At 40.4% G+C, this 17,634-nt stretch overlaps 1 protein-coding gene across 6 annotated transcripts in view; it reads right to left on the minus strand.

Moving 5' to 3' along the window:
- VSIG4 (V-set and immunoglobulin domain containing 4) overlaps positions 1–10,811 on the minus strand; it is a 74,464-nt gene extending 63,653 nt beyond the window's left edge. For all 6 annotated transcript variants that reach the window (XM_070291555.1, XM_070291554.1, XM_070291557.1 and 3 more), the window contains exons 1-2: positions 10,538–10,811; positions 5,577–5,933 (exon numbers count right to left, since the gene is read on the minus strand). In XM_070291555.1, the coding sequence (XP_070147656.1) occupies positions 5,577–5,933; positions 10,538–10,733 (553 nt within the window). In that variant the 5' untranslated portion in view covers positions 10,734–10,811. The remainder of the gene's footprint in view (positions 1–5,576; positions 5,934–10,537) is intronic.
- Between the last annotated feature and the right edge of the window lie 6,823 nt (positions 10,812–17,634).

A 17,634-nucleotide genomic window follows, 5' to 3' on the forward strand; every position in this document is an offset into this window, starting at 1 on the left:
CTGTATAAAGACAATCCTAAAGACCACCAAAAATCTTTTAAAATTAATAAATGTTTCAATGCCATTCTCCCAAATCATCCCACCATCTCCCTTCCCCACAGAGTCCAAGACTGTTCTATACATCTGTGTCTCTTTTGCTGTCTTGCATACAGGTTTATCATTACCATCTTTCTAAATTCCATATATATGCATTAGTATACTGTATTGGTGTACTTCACTCTGTATAACAGGCTCCAGTTTCACCCACCTCATTAGAACCGATTCAAATGTATTCTTTTTAATGGCTGAGTAATACTCCATTGTGTATATGTACCACTGCTTTCTTATCCATTCATCTGCTGATGGACATCTAGGTTGCTTCCATGTCCTGCTATGATGAACACTTGGGTACACGTGTGTCTTTGGTTTCCTCAGTGTGTATGCCCAGCAGTGGTGTAATATCATATATGAAACGAATCACCAGTCCAGATTTGATGCATGATACTGGATGCTTGGGGCTGGTGCACTGAGAAGACCCAGACGGATGGTACGGGGAGGGAGGAAGGAGGGGGGGTTCAGGATGGGGAACACGTGTATACCTGTGGCAGATTCATGTTGATGTATGGCAAAGCATATACAATATTGTAAAGTAATTAACCTCCAATTAAAATGAAAATATTTATATTAAAAAATAAATAAAAATAAAAACATAAAGTCAAAAAAGAAATAAATAAAATTAATAAATGAATTCAGTAAAATAATAAAATACAGAATCAATATACAGAAATTTGTGGCATTTCTATATAACTCTCAGAAAGATAAGTGAAAAAAAAGTCCAATTTATAATTGTATCAAAATTAAAATACTTGGCAATAAATTTAGCCAAGATGTTAAAAGACATGTACAAAGAAAACTGTAAGACACTGACAGAAGAAATTGAAAACACAACTAAATAAGAAGATATCCCATTTTTCTGGATTGGAAAAATTAATATTTTTAAAATATCTATACTACACAAAATAATCTACAGATTAAGTACTATCCTTGCCCAAATTCCAATGGTACATTTCAAAGAATTGAAACAAACAAGTCTAAAATTTATGTGGAACCCCCCAAAAATGCAGAATAACCTAAAACAAACTTGAGAAAGAAGAATAAACCTGGAGGCATCGTGTTCCCTGATTTCAAACTATACTTCAAAACTATAGTAATCAAAGCTGTATGATAATGGCACAAGAACAGACACACAGATCAATGAAACAAAATTGAGAGCCTAAAAATAAGCTCACACTTACATGGACATTTAATTCATGACAAAGGAGCAAAGATGTGAATAGAGAGGAGGAGCAAAGATGTGAAATTGGAGATTTGGAAGTAACTGATGACTCCAGTTTACAAAGTTATATTGGACTAAATAAGGTGGGACAGAATAAAAACTACTTGTTTTAGTAGATTGGTAGTGGCCACGAGTGAGAGATGGGGTGGCAGATGTAAAATTTTATTTAATGACACATATGTTGAAATGAAGGTGTTAGTCACTCAGTCGTGTCCAACTCTTTGTAACCCCGTGGATTATAGCCAGCCAGGCTCCTCTGTCCATGAGATTTTCCAGGCAAGAATACTGGAGTGGGTTGTCATGCCCTCTTTCAGGGGATCTTCCCAACCCAGGGATTGAACCCATGTCTCTCTGTCAGATTCTTCACCATCTGAGCCATTGTGGATGTTATTTACATATATATGTACATTAAGCTCACATAATACACATATACATCTATTATATATATATATGTGTGTGTGTGTATATATGTGTATATATATATATATATATATATATATATATATATATATATATATATATAAAGGTTTAGGTAGAGGATAATGGATGAAGCAGGGAGTTAGAGTACTTGAGGTTAAGAGCTGAGGTAAAGGATTTTTCTGTGGAGAAAAAGATATATCTTACTCTGAGCCAAGAGGGAATGAGCAAGGGAATGTTGAAGCAGAGAGGGTGCTTGAAAGAATTCACATTTGAGGGTGGGGATCTGGATCTTCTCAAGTAAGGAGAAGGTGACCTCATTTTCTGGGAGCAAGGTTAAAATATGAAATAAGGCAGAAATTGTTCTGAATAGCTGCTATAAGGAATGGGACATAGATGAGGAAATTGATTGACAAATAGCACAGGGACAAGCAGTAGATGACAGAGTATGAAACTAAAGTGAGGCCAATGCATCTCTGTACTTTTTCCAGAATTGGGGAACAACACAGAGTGTGAAGTATATGTAGGACAGAGATGAATCAGGTGACCAGGCTTAAGGAACCATGTTGAGGTGGAAGAGAAGGTAGGTAAGGAAGCCAAGAGAAAGTAACTTGGATCAGAGAGCAGGAAAGGATTTAATTTCTCTGGGCCTCAATTTCCTTATCCATCAGTAGAGGTCAGTTGTGAGCACTGCCTAACAGTTTTATTGCCTGTAAACATGGACTGGAAAAGGAATAGACAGGCTGATTGGTTGTGAGCAATGTCATGCCTAAATGGGCTAGAAACATAGAAAGATGAGAATGTTCAACTTGTCTTTTTATGAAGTACACATTTTTTTTTAACTTTCTGGCCATGTCTTTCTCTGCTTGACCAGACTGTCATCTCTCAAATAACTGGACCAGTGTCCAAAAATTTCTCTCAGGATGAGACTGCCTTTATTCCTTCCTAAACTAACAGACCAAAACTTACAGCACACACATTCTCACTACATCTAAACTTTGGCAAACAAATCCCTGCAGGCCAAAGCCAAATAGGAGTCTCAAACCAATATCAGCCACTTAATGGGAAGTAGATGGGGAAACAGTGGAAGCAGTGTCAGACTTTATCTTTTTGGGCTCCAAAATCACTGCAGATGGTGACTGCAGCCAGGAAATTAAAAGACGCTTACTCCTTGGAAGGAAAGTTATGACCAACCTAGATAGCATATTCAAAAGCAGAGACATTACTTTGCCAACAAAGTTCCATCTAGTCAAGGCTATGGTTTTTCCTGTGGTCATGTATGGATGTGAGAATTGGACTGTGAAGAAGGCTGAGAACCTAAGAATTGATGCTTTTGAACTGTGGTGTTGGAGAAGAATCTTGAGAGTTCCTTGGATTGCAAGGAGATCCAACCAGTCCATTCTAAAGGAGATCAGTCCTGGATGTTCATTGGAAGGACTGATGCTAAAGCTGAAACTCCAATATTTTGGCCACCTCATGTGAAGAGTTGACTCATTGGAAAAGACTCTAATGCTGGCGGGGATTGGGGGCAGGAGGAGAAGGGGACGATAGAGGATGAGATGGCTGGATGGCATCACCGACTCGATGAACATGAGTCTGAGTGAACTCCAGGAGTTGGTGATGGACAGGGAGGCCTGGCGTGTTGTGATTCATGGGGTCGCAAAGAGTCGGACACGACTGAGTGACTGAACTGAACTGAACTGAACCCAAATGGAAGGAGACAGTTTCTTACTTTTGTTACACACAGATATCCTCTGAGGATAATAATTTTCAGGAGGCTCTGAGGATAATCTCCTAAAGGAAGTTAGCCCTCAACTTGTTTTGGGAAATAAAAACCATCTTGGAATAAGTATCTTCCCTTCCAAGGAGATTTCTTGAAGGGCAACAAGATTCATTTGGCCATATCAGTGCTGGGCTGTTCATTTAAATTCCAGTCTACAATCTTTATGTACACAATTTGCAGTGTTTCCAAATAATTCTGTAATAAACATTCAGACCTTGATTAGACTTCAACCAGAATTTGCATTTGGCTTTAGGGAAAAAGAGGGGAGATTTAAAGAAACTGTGCAGAGATCTGGGCTTTATTTCATAAAGCAAAACTGAACAATCAAGCAACAAAATAAAAACAACAGCAGCAAACAAACAAACAAACAAAAAACAAAAACAAAGCACAACAAAAACAAACCAATAAAAAGTATCCCAAAAGGTGCCCAGAAACTGGTATAGGTTCAATCACGAGAGGCAATCAGACATAGTGGAAGAACATGAAATCTGAGTATAAATCCTGCCTTGAACTTCCAAGCAGTAAGCCCCTGGACAAGTAGATTTCCCTTTCTGACTTGTAGTTTCTTCTTCTGTAAAATAAGAGTAGTGATAGCTATCTCATGAGATAATTGTGGGATTCATTTAGAAAACATGTGCAAACTTCTTGTGCATTGTATATGGCAAATAAGGGTACTTAGTAACTATTACTTTTCCCTTTACCATTTTCATCTACTTAACCTACAACATGACAGGCAATGTCTCCAGTGTTATTGCACCAGTCTAGAATTTTTCTTTAGTAAATGAACAACCTTCCCTCCCCACTCTGCCCCAATCGATTTTCTCTGGGATAAGGGCATTATGTTGATATATCTCTGGAGCAAGGTAGTCCACTGAGATTCTCACCAAGAAAGAATGTTGCTCACCTTTGATCACAAATTTCACAGTGTGACTGCAGTGCTCAGAGCCTAACCAGCCCTTGACAGTACAGAATAGGAGGGGGGTTCATGTTTGGGAATGCATGTAAGAATTAAAGATTTTAAAATTTAAAAAATAAAAAACTAAAATTAAAAAAAAATAAAAAAAAAAAAAAAGAAATAGAAACCTGAGTATCTACCACTGCAGACTTCAAAAGTAAGATGCTGAAGATTCCTACTTTGATGGGTACTTGGTTGTTAGTCTATTCCTTGTATCAAACATAATTAATGGGGGGAGAACCCCAAGCCTGGCATTGAAGGCTAATCCTCATTCCTTTGGGTACTGTGAAGCCACAGCCACTGTCAGACATCACTGTGTGTTTAGAAACAGGTATTGAAAAGGGAAGACAAAAGAGGAGGCTCTGGGAAGTTGCAAGGATATGAGAACACAAGGCTGTCATCCATGTTGAGTCTAGGGTTATGAATATCTCTGCAAAGGGAACTATAAAGGGCTGCTGATGTGGGGAATAAAAGGGAATAAGACAACTTAAATGAAAAGAATTACCTTGGAAAAAGTTATCATTTTGTATTATTTGGGGATTTCTGCTATCTGTAGTTAAAAAAATAAACTGATTAAAACAAAGCCCAAACAACTTTTTTGTTTTGGGTTCATTTTTCATTTTGCTTTGTTTGCTTGTTTTTGTTCAGAGTTTTTGGTTTATCTGAGGTTTTGGATGACCAGGGGTCAGATTTTTGTAAAATTGTCAAGCTAGCTAAGCTTATCTTGACTAATCCATGCATACCCTTCCCCAGAGTTTCTCTGCGAATATTTATACATTCTCTGATAACCTGATCAGATATACTTATTTTTATGAGTTTTAAGAGAGTCCAAGGATACAATCAGGCTACGGGTGCTGGAATTTCTGGAACACTTGAAGGAGTAGAGATTTGAAGGCCAGAAAACCTTCCCAACATTTATTAAATTCTGCCACTAGAGTGATAACCCTGAAACTATCCTGTTCACTACTTCTGATTAGCACATATAGCTGAAGAGAGACTATGTAGAGGTAAACTAAGGTCTATGGGTTTCTCAGGACTTGCTAGGATTGCAGTCCTTTATTGGGTCTTTGCTTACCAGTACTTTCTTAACACCCATAGTAACTCACGTTTCTGGACTCGGAGTTCAACGATCTTATCTCTCACAACTTGGTTGCCATCAGGGGTCTGCCAAGTGACTTCACATGTGTAGTGGCTCCGGTCATCCATCTCCAGGGTATTCAGTTGGAGGGACACATCTCCTGGAACCTCATGATTTACATGCAGGCGGCCCCGGTACTTTGCTTGCTGAATATGGTCTCCGGAGGGGTCACGTAGAAAAATCATGACTGAGTCAGATCCACGTTCTACCAGCCACTTTACTAAGACTTGTGTATAGCCTTGCAGAGGACCATAGGTACAGGGAATATTTACATCCCCTTTCCAAGGCCCTGTCACACTCTCAGGCACTTCCAGGATGGGATGTCCTGAAGAGGGGGGAACAGAAGAAGGAAGAAGACACAGATGGTACACTCATCTGAGATCAAAGATGGCAGTGGCAGGCTGCAAGAGGGATCTGAGAAACACACCCTTAACTCATAGGTTCGGATTTCCCATGATCTTTTGTTCTCTGCCAGCTCTCTCATCAATCAGAACCAGTCCTTAGAAGGAAAGCCCTAAAGTTTTTTTTGTTTGTTTGTTTGTTTGTTTTTAGCACTTGTGAGTTTCAGGTTCTTTTCCTGTTACTTCCTTGCTTTGAAGTGACCATGTGTAAGTCCATTTACACCATGGTGGACCTATTTATTTCATATATTATATAGAAATTCTGAATGGAATGAACTCTAAGGATCCTACAAAGTCTAATATTCTGCAAATCCATGAAAAAAAAAAAAAACCCTTTCAACACTTTCCAAAAGAAGTATGGGAGCAAACACTGAGCAATCGGGTCTGAGCTATTTTACTGCATGTAATTATGTACTTGGAGAAATGCAGTGGCTTTAGGATTCAGAAAGAAAGGACTATCTACCCTGCTTATTCGTCACTGCTCCCTCAGAAAGGCTCCGTGATTGGGTCCTTGCAGTAAAATTATTTTCTGGAAGGGAAGAAAGAGGCAGGCAAAGGACAATTCTCAGGGTGGAAACTTGTATAAGATGCATTTCTGTTTAGCAAAATCATTAGTTATTGTTAAATGTTGAAAACATGCAATTTGTAAGCTTGATATTTTTTTCTGATTTCTATCCTTTCTTTATCTTCCTTTTGGTTTCTCTGAGTTCTCAGCAAAAGTACATTGGAAAATTTCATCTTGAGGAGGAATGGAGAGGAAAATATCTGGACGAGCAAAGGCTCTGAGTATAATCCTAGAGCTGCCTGGTAGGAATGGTGGTAGGGCCAAAGGGTGATTGTTTCTTGGCTTGCTGAGAAAGGAAACTAAGGGGGAAAAGTTGGGGGTGTTGAGAGAGATACCACCTTCCATTAACAATTTCCATCCATAAGCTTCTATCTTGAGGATTTTGTGTTTTACTTAACTGGAGTCAGGAGCGAAGGATTGTATTTAGATATGTCTTTATATCTCTCTTAGGAGAGGTAGTTTCAAAGTGTAGAAACTAAAAGTGTTAGTCGCTCAGTTATATCTGACTCTTTGCAACTCCATGGACTGTAGCCCACCATGCCCCTCTGTCCATAGAATTCTCCAAATAAGGATCCTGGAGTGGGTAGCCATTCTCTTTTCCAGGGGATGCTCCTGACCCAGGGATCAAACCCAAGTATCCTGCATTGTAGATAGATTCTTTACCAACTGAGCCACCAGGGAAACCCTTATCAAATAAAGATTTTTATATAGCCTAAAATTCCCAGGCTTTAATCAAACAGACAAAAGATAGAGTGGGGGAATGTGTTCTGGCTCCCAGAATGTATTGCCAAATACCGGGGCTTCTATCAATGGGAATGCTAAAGTCTAGCCTTTGGCCTGTGCCCTCAACAGAGACTCTAGTAAAACTCCTTTACAACCAGCTGGGACCTATCGAGTTATGGACAGGTCATAGGTCATCCCTTGGTTGTAGGAAAACTAGAGAGGACACTTTAGCAACAAGGCAGCTTGGCAGTCAATGTGAAATGTAGGTCAAATTAAGAAATACTAATCACTTTCCTGGAAAGTTGGGTAGGGGAAGATCTATTTCAGGAAATTCCCAACTCTTGGGGACACACTTTGCCCATTATGGATCCTTGCAAACCACCAAATGGTGAGGTACTTGGTACAACAGGGTTTGAAGTACCAGGCAGGATGGAATTTGGAGACTTCCAGTATGGCATAGCTAGAAGGGCTTATAGAATCCACTTAGTCACATTCCCTCATGGTACATATGGACAAGCTGAGGCTCAGTGAAAGAAAGATGCCTACTCAAAGTCATACAGAAAGTAGGGGCACAGCCAAGCCTGGAAGACTAGAATGAAGTCTTTCAGATGCCACACTGCCTCCTTACTTTTTAAACTGATTAATCTACCAACTACAACTGAAACAAGCACCTTCTTATCTGGATCTATTTGATATGGCTTAATAGTGCTATCCTAGGACTAGAAAATATCCTCTTGACAGCCTAAAAAGTGATTCTCTCATCTGCCAACTGCTTTCTGAGAAATCTTTCTCACAACTTCAGAGCTTAGCTATCCTCCCTCAGGAGATTGAATATTATTCAACTATTTCATCCCTTCAGAAGAAAGAAAAGGGCTGGGCATTGACTCAAAGGGTTTTGTTGGAAAGTGTTTCGACTTGAGAAAGAAGGGCTAGTACTGGGGCCCACACTAGTCCTGGGACCTGGACTTTAAAAAGTAAAGATAACTGTGGCTTGTGTGATGATCCTAAAGCAAGGAAAGGCCTGGTTTGGGTGGTTATGAGATCTATTATGGGCTCCACTTAAAATTTTCATCCTCATATTATCAAACAGGCAGTGAGATCTTCTGATGACCCTGAACATCTCTGTCTGGCCTCTCTCCCCCTATCATAATGCCCACACAATAGAGAATTAGCGTACATAATAGATATTTGAAAAATGTTGATAGTATTTATAAAATGCAAATATTAGGATTTATTTTTATTATTTCAACATATGTCTTAAATCGAGAGGCTTTTTAGAAGTGAAACCACAGTCCTCCAGAGTTGTCCACCTGGCAGGGTGTTTTGAGATCAGCCAAACTGATCTCTTCACTATATAGATGAGCTGGGGACACTGAGATTAAGGGAGAAGGAAGGTGCTATAGGCCAGTTTTTTCTCAGTCTCAGGTCTGTGGTGTAAGACTCTCCACACAAATGATAGACCTGCTTCTAGGTCTAAATGACCTCCACAGGCTATAGAGGGAACAATACACACACACACACACACACACACACACACACACACATGATTTGAATTTAACATTTACAAAATGGTCCTCTGAGCTCCAGTCCTTTCTCTTTAATTCCAAGCTCAAATCAACTGATTTGGAGAAAGTAGAGAGGTGCACTCTAAAATGTATTAGAGAGTGAAAACATTGTAGTTGTAGAAAGAACACTCATTTTTAGGGAGCATTAACTTTGTTGCTAATGCTCTGTGGCCTGGAACAAATTATTTTCCTTCTTGGGTGACTTAATTCAGTGTCTCTTCTAACTCTGAGGTTGTAGAATTTGATGGATGACAGAGCTCCAGGACAAGGTGACTTGATCTGAGTCAGTTATGGGAAGTTGAATTCTTTCTAACCACCTAAATAGCACCAAGTTAGCACCCATCTAGTCTATCCCTCTAAGGATATGGAATAAGCAGGGATGAATCAAGGATCTTTTTACCCTATAGCGAATTTCACTTAGCTATTGCTCAGGCTTAGTTTCCTAAAGGGAGAAGGAAATGGCAACCCACTGCAGTATTCTTGTCAAGAGAATCCTATGGACAGAGGAGCCTGGAGGGCTGCTGTCCATGGGATTGCAGAGTCAGGCACGACTGAAGTGACTTAGCACACATGCATGTATTGGAGAGGGAAATGACAACCCATTCCATTCTTGCCTGGAGAATACCAGGGACAGAGAAGTCTGGTGGGCTGCCATCTATGGGGTCACACAGAGTCAGACACGACTGAAGTGACTTAGCAGCAGCAGCAGCAGTTTCCTAAAAGGCTATTTCAGTTCTCAAGGATATAAATGAAGATACAGTAGGATTTCAGAAAATAATGCTGCTATGAGATAGTCAATCCTCTTTTGATATATAAGTTCAGCATTAAGTTGGACAAATTACCCCAGACAAACTGTGGCATGTCCACAGGGAAGTGAGTCATCCCAGGAAGTGATAAGAAACCAAGTCTTGTGAAGAACACTTGAAGAAGCTAAAGCTGTTCAACTTAGAGAAGAGATAAATCAAAGGAATATTGTTTCTGTCCACAGCATTCTAAAGACCTGTCAGAACATGGAGAAGATATATTCTTTGTGTCTCCAAGAAACAAGGCTGGGATCCTTTGAAAGAAGACACAAGGGAATTGATTTAGTTCAACACAAGGAAGAATTTTCCAACAGTTGATTGGATAGACTAGATGGTCTGGACAGATAGTGGATTCTCAGCCACTGCAAGTATGTGAACAAATATTCTGAGCACTTGTCCAGAACACTGAATGGTGGATCTAAGTTACTTCTAAGGTCCCATCTAGCTCCTAACAACATTACTTATTCAGAGCCTGTATATCTTAACAAAGATCCAAACCGGGGAGCATAGAGGTAAACATATAGTGGTAGAATTTTAGGTGAAGGGCAATAAGTGGGGAAGGGAATTAAACGATGTTGGGAACATTTTTTAATGTCCCTGAGATATAATAAATACTAGAAAATAATGTGTATGTTTTACAGGGGACGATCCTTTCCAGTTTCTACCCAAACTTATCTCCTGGCTTCCTCAATAACCTTCAACCAATCCCTCCCTTCTGCCCAAAGCTGACAGAATTTGGAGCATTGGCTGAGAACAGTGACCCATTTAGCAGGTGTAGGCTTTCCTCAGTAGGCATTCAATCCCACCTCTCCCCACTCCCCCATTTTTGCCTGTGCCAAAAGTGGCAGCCAGACCCCCTTTTACTACTTTACCATAGATGACCACCAGTAGGTGGCTCAGGAGCAGCAGGCCCAGTAAGAGCCCCATCACAGCCAGAGCCACTTCTGTCCTTTCTTCTTGCCCCCTGATATTAAAAAGATGAATTCCTGATGGCTTCCAGAGTCTGTGCTTGCTTACTTCCTTTTCTTCCTTATATCTCTCACATGGACTCCCAGTCGCATCTAACATTCCCCTTCCTTCCCTATTTCAGTACAAGTCACATGAGCTCCCCCTCCCTACCCTGCCTGGGGTTGGAGTTTTAACTGTGAGTGAAGCAATTCTTCCCGTTGCTAAAATATTGACTTGACTTTCCTTGCAGCCAATAGGAGTTTCTGGTCTTTGATTAAGCTGTGTTTATTGTGTTTCCTCAACAAGATGAGGTTGAGGAATAACGTTTGGGATGAGTGTGCTTCCTCCACTATGGGAGTATTTTCCTTCCTGGTGTGCCCAGGAAGAATAGATCAACTTTGCCGGCCTATGCAATATTCAGCAGTCGTACTGTTAACCCCTGTCTATTCAGTCTATGTAAAAAAACAAAGAGTTGGGAATGGGTGTCTATGGGCCTCAGAATGCAAGAGATTAAGTTTATGAAAGATATTTTTATATATTAGTGCTTAAATAATTTGTAAGCTCATGAATAATGCTGTTATGGGGGGATATACCCCCACATCTCCTATAGGGGAAACTTTCTCTGATACCTCTACCTCTTTGGTGGTAAGGGTAAAGTTTCTGTTACTGCTCACAAGGAATCTTTTATTTATTTCTTTAGTTGGAAAGTTAGGTCTGACATCCAGTGTACTTGGCAATTGATTTGACAGTGGTATGCTCTATCAGATTGACCTTTTAAATGGTTTTACATTGATACATACACCTGACCCATAAGAGTGATATTAGGCCTTATGAGAAGCTTAATTACTTCTCTTCACAGGTCTCAGGGTGACTTTAAGTCCACTAGATGTCTACCTCTAGGTTTGGCACTGCTAACAATTCACTAATCTTTGAAAATATAAACACTTCCAAGAGGGAAAATACACCCAACGAATTCACACTGAAGTGGGTCTCCAAAGAGAGACATTGTCTCCTCCACTCCTGTGTGTAACCACCCCTATTGCCTGTCAAGGAGTGATTACATACAGATGATTTGAGGCTTGACAAGGGCTGAGGAGACTCTAGCATTTCAGATTCTGCCATTATCACATGGGCTTCTGTTAAGCCCCTTTGGTTTCCAAATTCAGTCTCTCCTTGGCTGTCCCTTGCTTTTTGGTCACTTCATTTAGTCTACCTCACTGGAACTTTTAGTGATTATTTCCCATCAGGTCATCACTCAGGGAACGCTGAACTTTGGAAAACCCTGCTTTTGTATTTCCCAACCAACATCCTATTACCATCACCACCATCCACACACACACACACACACACACACACACACACACACACACACACACACACACCTCTTCACCTACACAATCTTTTCCTGATGAAGAGCTAGAACCCCATGCCCCCCTGGACTGGTGTCAATTTCTGTCTTGCCTGGTGATTGCATTATTGAACTGCCTCTTGCCTCTTGTTAGGATCTTCTAGATCTGACAATAAATAAATGTCCTTGAGAGCATGCACAGCATTTCTCTAGGGAAGACTTACAGCCCTGCAGTAGGCTCAGTAACTGCTGAGAAAGAAGAACATTGAAGGGAAAGTTAGAAATTCCATTGAAGGTGAAGTTAGAAATCGTAGAGACAGACCTGACTTTGCATCTTTCTGAGACTTTAGACAAGTTAAATATTTCTGTGCCTCAACTTCCCCAATTGTAACATGAGCATTGCTAAACTTGATATTCATATCTTTTCTGATCTTTAAAAATCAAACTATAATATACTTACAATAACAAGAATAACAATGACAGATACTATTTCTTAATCATTTGCTTTTCCAGGCACTGTACTAAGCACTTAGTGCAGATTATTTCATTTGGTATCTACAATCTCCTAGGTAGGTATTATGGTATTATTGTACTCTTGTGTATCTTTTGTCATTCTATTCTTCCTTATGCTATTATTCTTTTTTCTTTCTAGAACTTGTCACTACTTGGCAGATTGTATATTTACTGGTTTATTTGTTTGTTGTCTGTCCACTCTAGAATGTAAATACTATGAAGACATGTTTGATATGATATCCCCAGTGCCTAGAAAAGTGGCTAACATATGATAGATACTCAATAAAGATTTTTCATGAATGAATTCCACAAGTCACCATTTTAAAAATGAGACAGAAGCCCAGAATACTGAAATCAGTTACCTGTATAGAGCTACCTAGACAAGATTCAAACACATATCTGTATGTCTCCAAAAATGATATTGTTAACCACAGTGTGTACAAGTACCTTTGGTTTTACTGAGCTGGAAGGAAGCAGTGGTGCAAAAAAGAAATCCACACAGGTCCTGCTCAAGAACATGCATACATATAAACCCATAAACCCATAAATATCATATACAAACATAGATGCATATACATAAGGACAAATACATATATGCGTGTGTATATATGTGTGTGTGCTAAGCTGCTTCAGTTGTGACCAACTCTTTGTGGAACTATGGTCTGTAGCCCACCAAGCTCCTCTGTCCATGGGGATTCTCCAGACAAGAATACTGAAGTGGTTTTCCATGCCCTCGTTCAGGTGATCTTCTTCACCCAGGGATCAAACTGGCAACTCTTATGTTTCCTGCATTGGCAGATGGGTTCTTTACCACTAGTACCACATCAATTCACTTCAGTTCAGTCACTCAGTCATGTTCAACTCTTTGAGACCCCATGGATTGCAGCACACCAGGCCACCCTGTCTATCATCAACTCCTGGGGTTTACTCAAACTCATGCCCATGAGTTGGTGATGCCATCCAACCATCTCATCTTCTGTCATCCCCTTCTGCTTTCACCTTCAAACTTTCCCAGCATCAGGGTCTTCTCAAATGAGTCAGTTCCTCACATCAGGTGGCCAAAGTATTGGAGTTTTAGCTTCAGGATCAGTTCTTCCAAGGAATATTCAGGACTGATTTCCTTTAGGATGGACTGGTTGGATCTCCTTACAGTCCAAGGGACTCTCAAGAGTCTTCCCCAACACCACAGTTCAAAAGCATCATCTTCAGCACTCAGCTTTCTTTATAGGCCAACTCTCACATCCATACATCACTACTGAAAAAACCATAGCCTTTACCAGACGGACCTTTGTTGGCAAAGTAATGTCTCTGCTTTTGAACATGCTGTCTAGGTTGATCATAACTTTTCTTTCAAGGAGTAAGCATCTTTTAATTTCATGGCTGCAGTCACCATCTGCAGTGATTTTGGAGCCCAAGGAAATAAAGTCTGACACTGTTTCCACTGTTTCCCCATCTATTTGCCATGTAGAGATGGAACCAGATGACACGATCTTAGTTTTCTGAATTTTGAGTTTTAAGGCAAAATTTTCAGTCTCTTCTTTCACTTTCATCAAGAGGCTCTTTAGTTCTTTGCTTTCTGCCATAAGGGTTGTGTCATCTGCATATCTGAGGTTATTGATATTTCTCCTGGCAATCTTGATTGCAGCTTATGCTTCATCCAGCCCAGCTTTTCTCATGATGTACTCTGCATATAAGTTAAATAAGCAGGGTGACAGTATACAGCCATGACGTACTCCTTTCCTGATTTGAAACCAGTCTGTCGTTCCATGTCCAGTTCTAACTATTGCTTCTTGACATGCATACAGATTTCTCAAGAGGCAGGTCAGGTGGTCGGGCATTCCTATCTCTTTCAGAATTTTCCAGAGTTTGTTGTGGTCCACACAGTCAAAGGCTTTGGCATAGTCAATAAAGCAGAAATAGATGATTTTCTGGAACTCTCTTGCTTTTTCGATGATCCAGTGGATGTTGGCAATTTAATCTCTGGTTCCTCTGACTTTTCTAAATCCACCTTGAACATCTGGAGCTTCATGGTTCATGTACTGTTAAAGCCTGGCTTGGAGAATTTTGAGCATTACTTTACTAGCGTGTGAAATGAGTGCAATTGTGTGCTAGTTTGAGCATTCTTTGGCATTGACTTTCTTTGGGGTTGGACTTAAAACTGACCTTTTCAAGTCCTGTGGATACTGCTGAGCTTTCCAAATTTGCTGGCATATTTTTTTTTTTAATTTTTAGTTTTTTTATTTTTTAAATTTTAAAATCTTTAATTTTTACATGCATTCCCAAACATGAACCCCCCTCCCACCTCCCTCCCCATAACATCTTTCTGGGTCATCCCCATGCACCAGCCCCAAGCATGCTGCATCCTGCGTCAGACATAGACTGGCGATTCAATTCACATGATAGTATACATGTTAGAATGTCATTCTCCCAAATCATCCCACCCTCTCCCTCTCCCTCTGAGTCCAAAAGTCCGTTATACACATCTGTGTCTCTTTCCCTGTCTTGCATACAGGGTCGTCATTGCCATCTTCCTAAATTCCATATATATGTGCTAGCATATTGAGAGCAGCACTTTTATAGCATCATCTTTCAGGATTTGAAATAGCCCAACTGGAATTCCATCACCTCCATTAGCTTCATTCATAGTGATGCTTCCTAAGGCCCATTTGACTTTGCATTCCAGGATGTCTGGCTCTAGGTTGGTGATCACACCATCGTGATTTTCTGGGTCGTGAAAATAGTTTTTCTATAGTTCGTCTGTGTATTCTTGTCACCTTTTCTCAATATCTTCTGCTTCTGTTAGGTCCATGACATTTCTGTCTTTTATTGTGCCCATGTTTGCATGAAATATTCCCTTGATATATCTAATTTTCTTGAAGAGATCTCTGGTCTTTCCCAGTCTATTATTTTCCTCTATTTCATTGCATTGATCGCTGAGGAAGGCTTTTTTGTCTCTGCTATTCTTTGGAACTCTGCATTCAAATAGATATGTTTTTCCTTTTCTCCTTTGCCTTTTGCTTCTCTTCTATTCACAACTATTTGTAAGGCATCTGCAGACAACCACTTGACCTTTTTGCATTTCTTTTCCTTGGGGATGGTCTTGATCCCTGACTCCTGTACAATGTCATGAACCTCCACCCATAGTTCATCAGGCACTCTATCTATCAGATCTAATCCCTTAAATCTATTTGTCACTTCCACTGTATAATCATAAGGGATTTGATTTAGTACATACCTGAATGATCTAGTGGTTTTCCCTACTTTCTTCAATATAAGTCTGAATTTGGCAATAAGGAATTCATGATCTGAGCCACAGTCAGTTCCTGGTCTTCTTTTTGCTGACTGTATAGAACTTCCCCATCTTTGGCTGCAAATAAAATAATCAATCTGATTTTTATACTGAACATCTGGGGATGTCCATGTGTAGAATTGTCTCTTGTGTTGTGGGAAGAGGGTGTGACCAGTGCTTTCTCTTGGCAGAACTCTATTAGCCTTTGCCCTGCTTCATTCTGTCTTCCAAGGCCAAATTTGCCTATTACTTCAGGTATGTCTTGACTTCCTACTTTTGCATTCCAGTCCCTTATAATGAAAAGGACATTTTTCTTTTTTCTTTCTTTCTTTCTTTTTTTTTGGAGTTAGTTCTAGAAGGTCTTGTAGGTATTCATAGAACCATTCAACTTCAATTTCTTCAGCATTACTGGTGAGGGCATAGACTTGGATTACTGTCATGTTGAATGGTTTGCCTTGGAAATGAATAGAGATCATTCTGTCGTTTTTTAGATTTCACCCAAGTACTGCATTTCGGACTGTTTTGTTGACTATCATGGCTACTCCATTTCTTCTAAGGGATTCTTGCCTACAGTAGTAGATATAATGGTCATCTGAGTTAAATTCACCCATTCCAGTCCATTTTAGTTCGCTGATTCCTAAAATGTCAATGCTCACTCTTACCACCTCCTGTTTGACCACTTCCAATTTGCATTGATTCATGGAGCTAACATTCCAGCTTCCTATGCAATATTAGTCTTTACAGTATCAGACTTTACTTCCATCACCAGTCACATCCACAATTGGGTTTTGTTTCTCTTTGTATCTATCTGTTTCATTCTTTCTGGTGTTGTTTCTCCACTCTTCTCCCATAGCATATTGGGCACCTACCAATTCATCTTTCAGTGTCCTATCTTTTTGCCTTTTCCTACTGTGTAAGGGGTTTCTCAAGGCAATAATACTGAAGTGGTTTGCCATTCCCTTCTCCAGTGGACCACATTTTGTCAGAACTCCCCAGCATGACCCGTCCATCTTGGGTGGCCCTACACGGCATGACTCATACTTTCATTGAGTTAGACAAGGCTGTGGTCCATGTGATCAGATTGGTTAGTTACCTGTTATTGTGGCTTTCAATCTGTCTGCCCTTTGATGCAGAAGGGTAAGAGGCTTATGGAAGCTCCCTGATGGGAGAGACTGACTGAGAAGGAAATTGGCTTTTTTTTTTCTGATGGGTAGGGCCATATTCAGTAAATCTTTAATTCAATTTTCTATAGATGGGTGGGGCTGTGTTCCCTCCCTGTTATTTGACCTGCGCCAAACTATGGTGGAGGTAAATGAAGGTAATGGTGACCTCTTTCAAAAGGTCCCATGCATGCATTGCTACACTCAGTGCCCCCAGCCCTGCAGCAGGCCACCACTGACCTACACCTCTGCCAGAGACTCCTGGACATTCTTGGGCAAGTCTGGGTCAGTCTCTTGTGGGGTACTGGTGCACACAAGTTTCTGTTTGTGCCCTCCAAAAGTTTGTTTCCCAGTCCTGTGTAAGTTCTGGTGGCTCTATGATGGGGTTAATGGCAACCTCCTCCAAGAAGGCTTATGCCTCACCCAGGCCTGCTACACTCAGATCCCCTGCCCCTGCAGGAGTCTGCTGCTGACCCGTAGAGTCTCTGTGGGCTCTCTGGGTCTTGGTGCACACAAGGTTTGTTTGAGTTCTCTGAGTGTTTCTGACAGGCATGGGATTTGATTCTAAATATGATTTTGCCCCTCCTACTGTCTTGCTGGGGCTTCTCCTTTGTTCTTGGACATGAAGTATCTCTTCACAGTTGATTGAGCACTGTGCAGCCACCACTCCACACCTACTGTCTTGCTGGGACTTTTCTGCCCTTGGACGTG

This window comes from Ovis canadensis, chromosome X (genome assembly GCF_042477335.2).
Source record: "Ovis canadensis isolate MfBH-ARS-UI-01 breed Bighorn chromosome X, ARS-UI_OviCan_v2, whole genome shotgun sequence".
NCBI classification, from domain to species: Eukaryota; Metazoa; Chordata; class Mammalia; order Artiodactyla; family Bovidae; genus Ovis; species Ovis canadensis.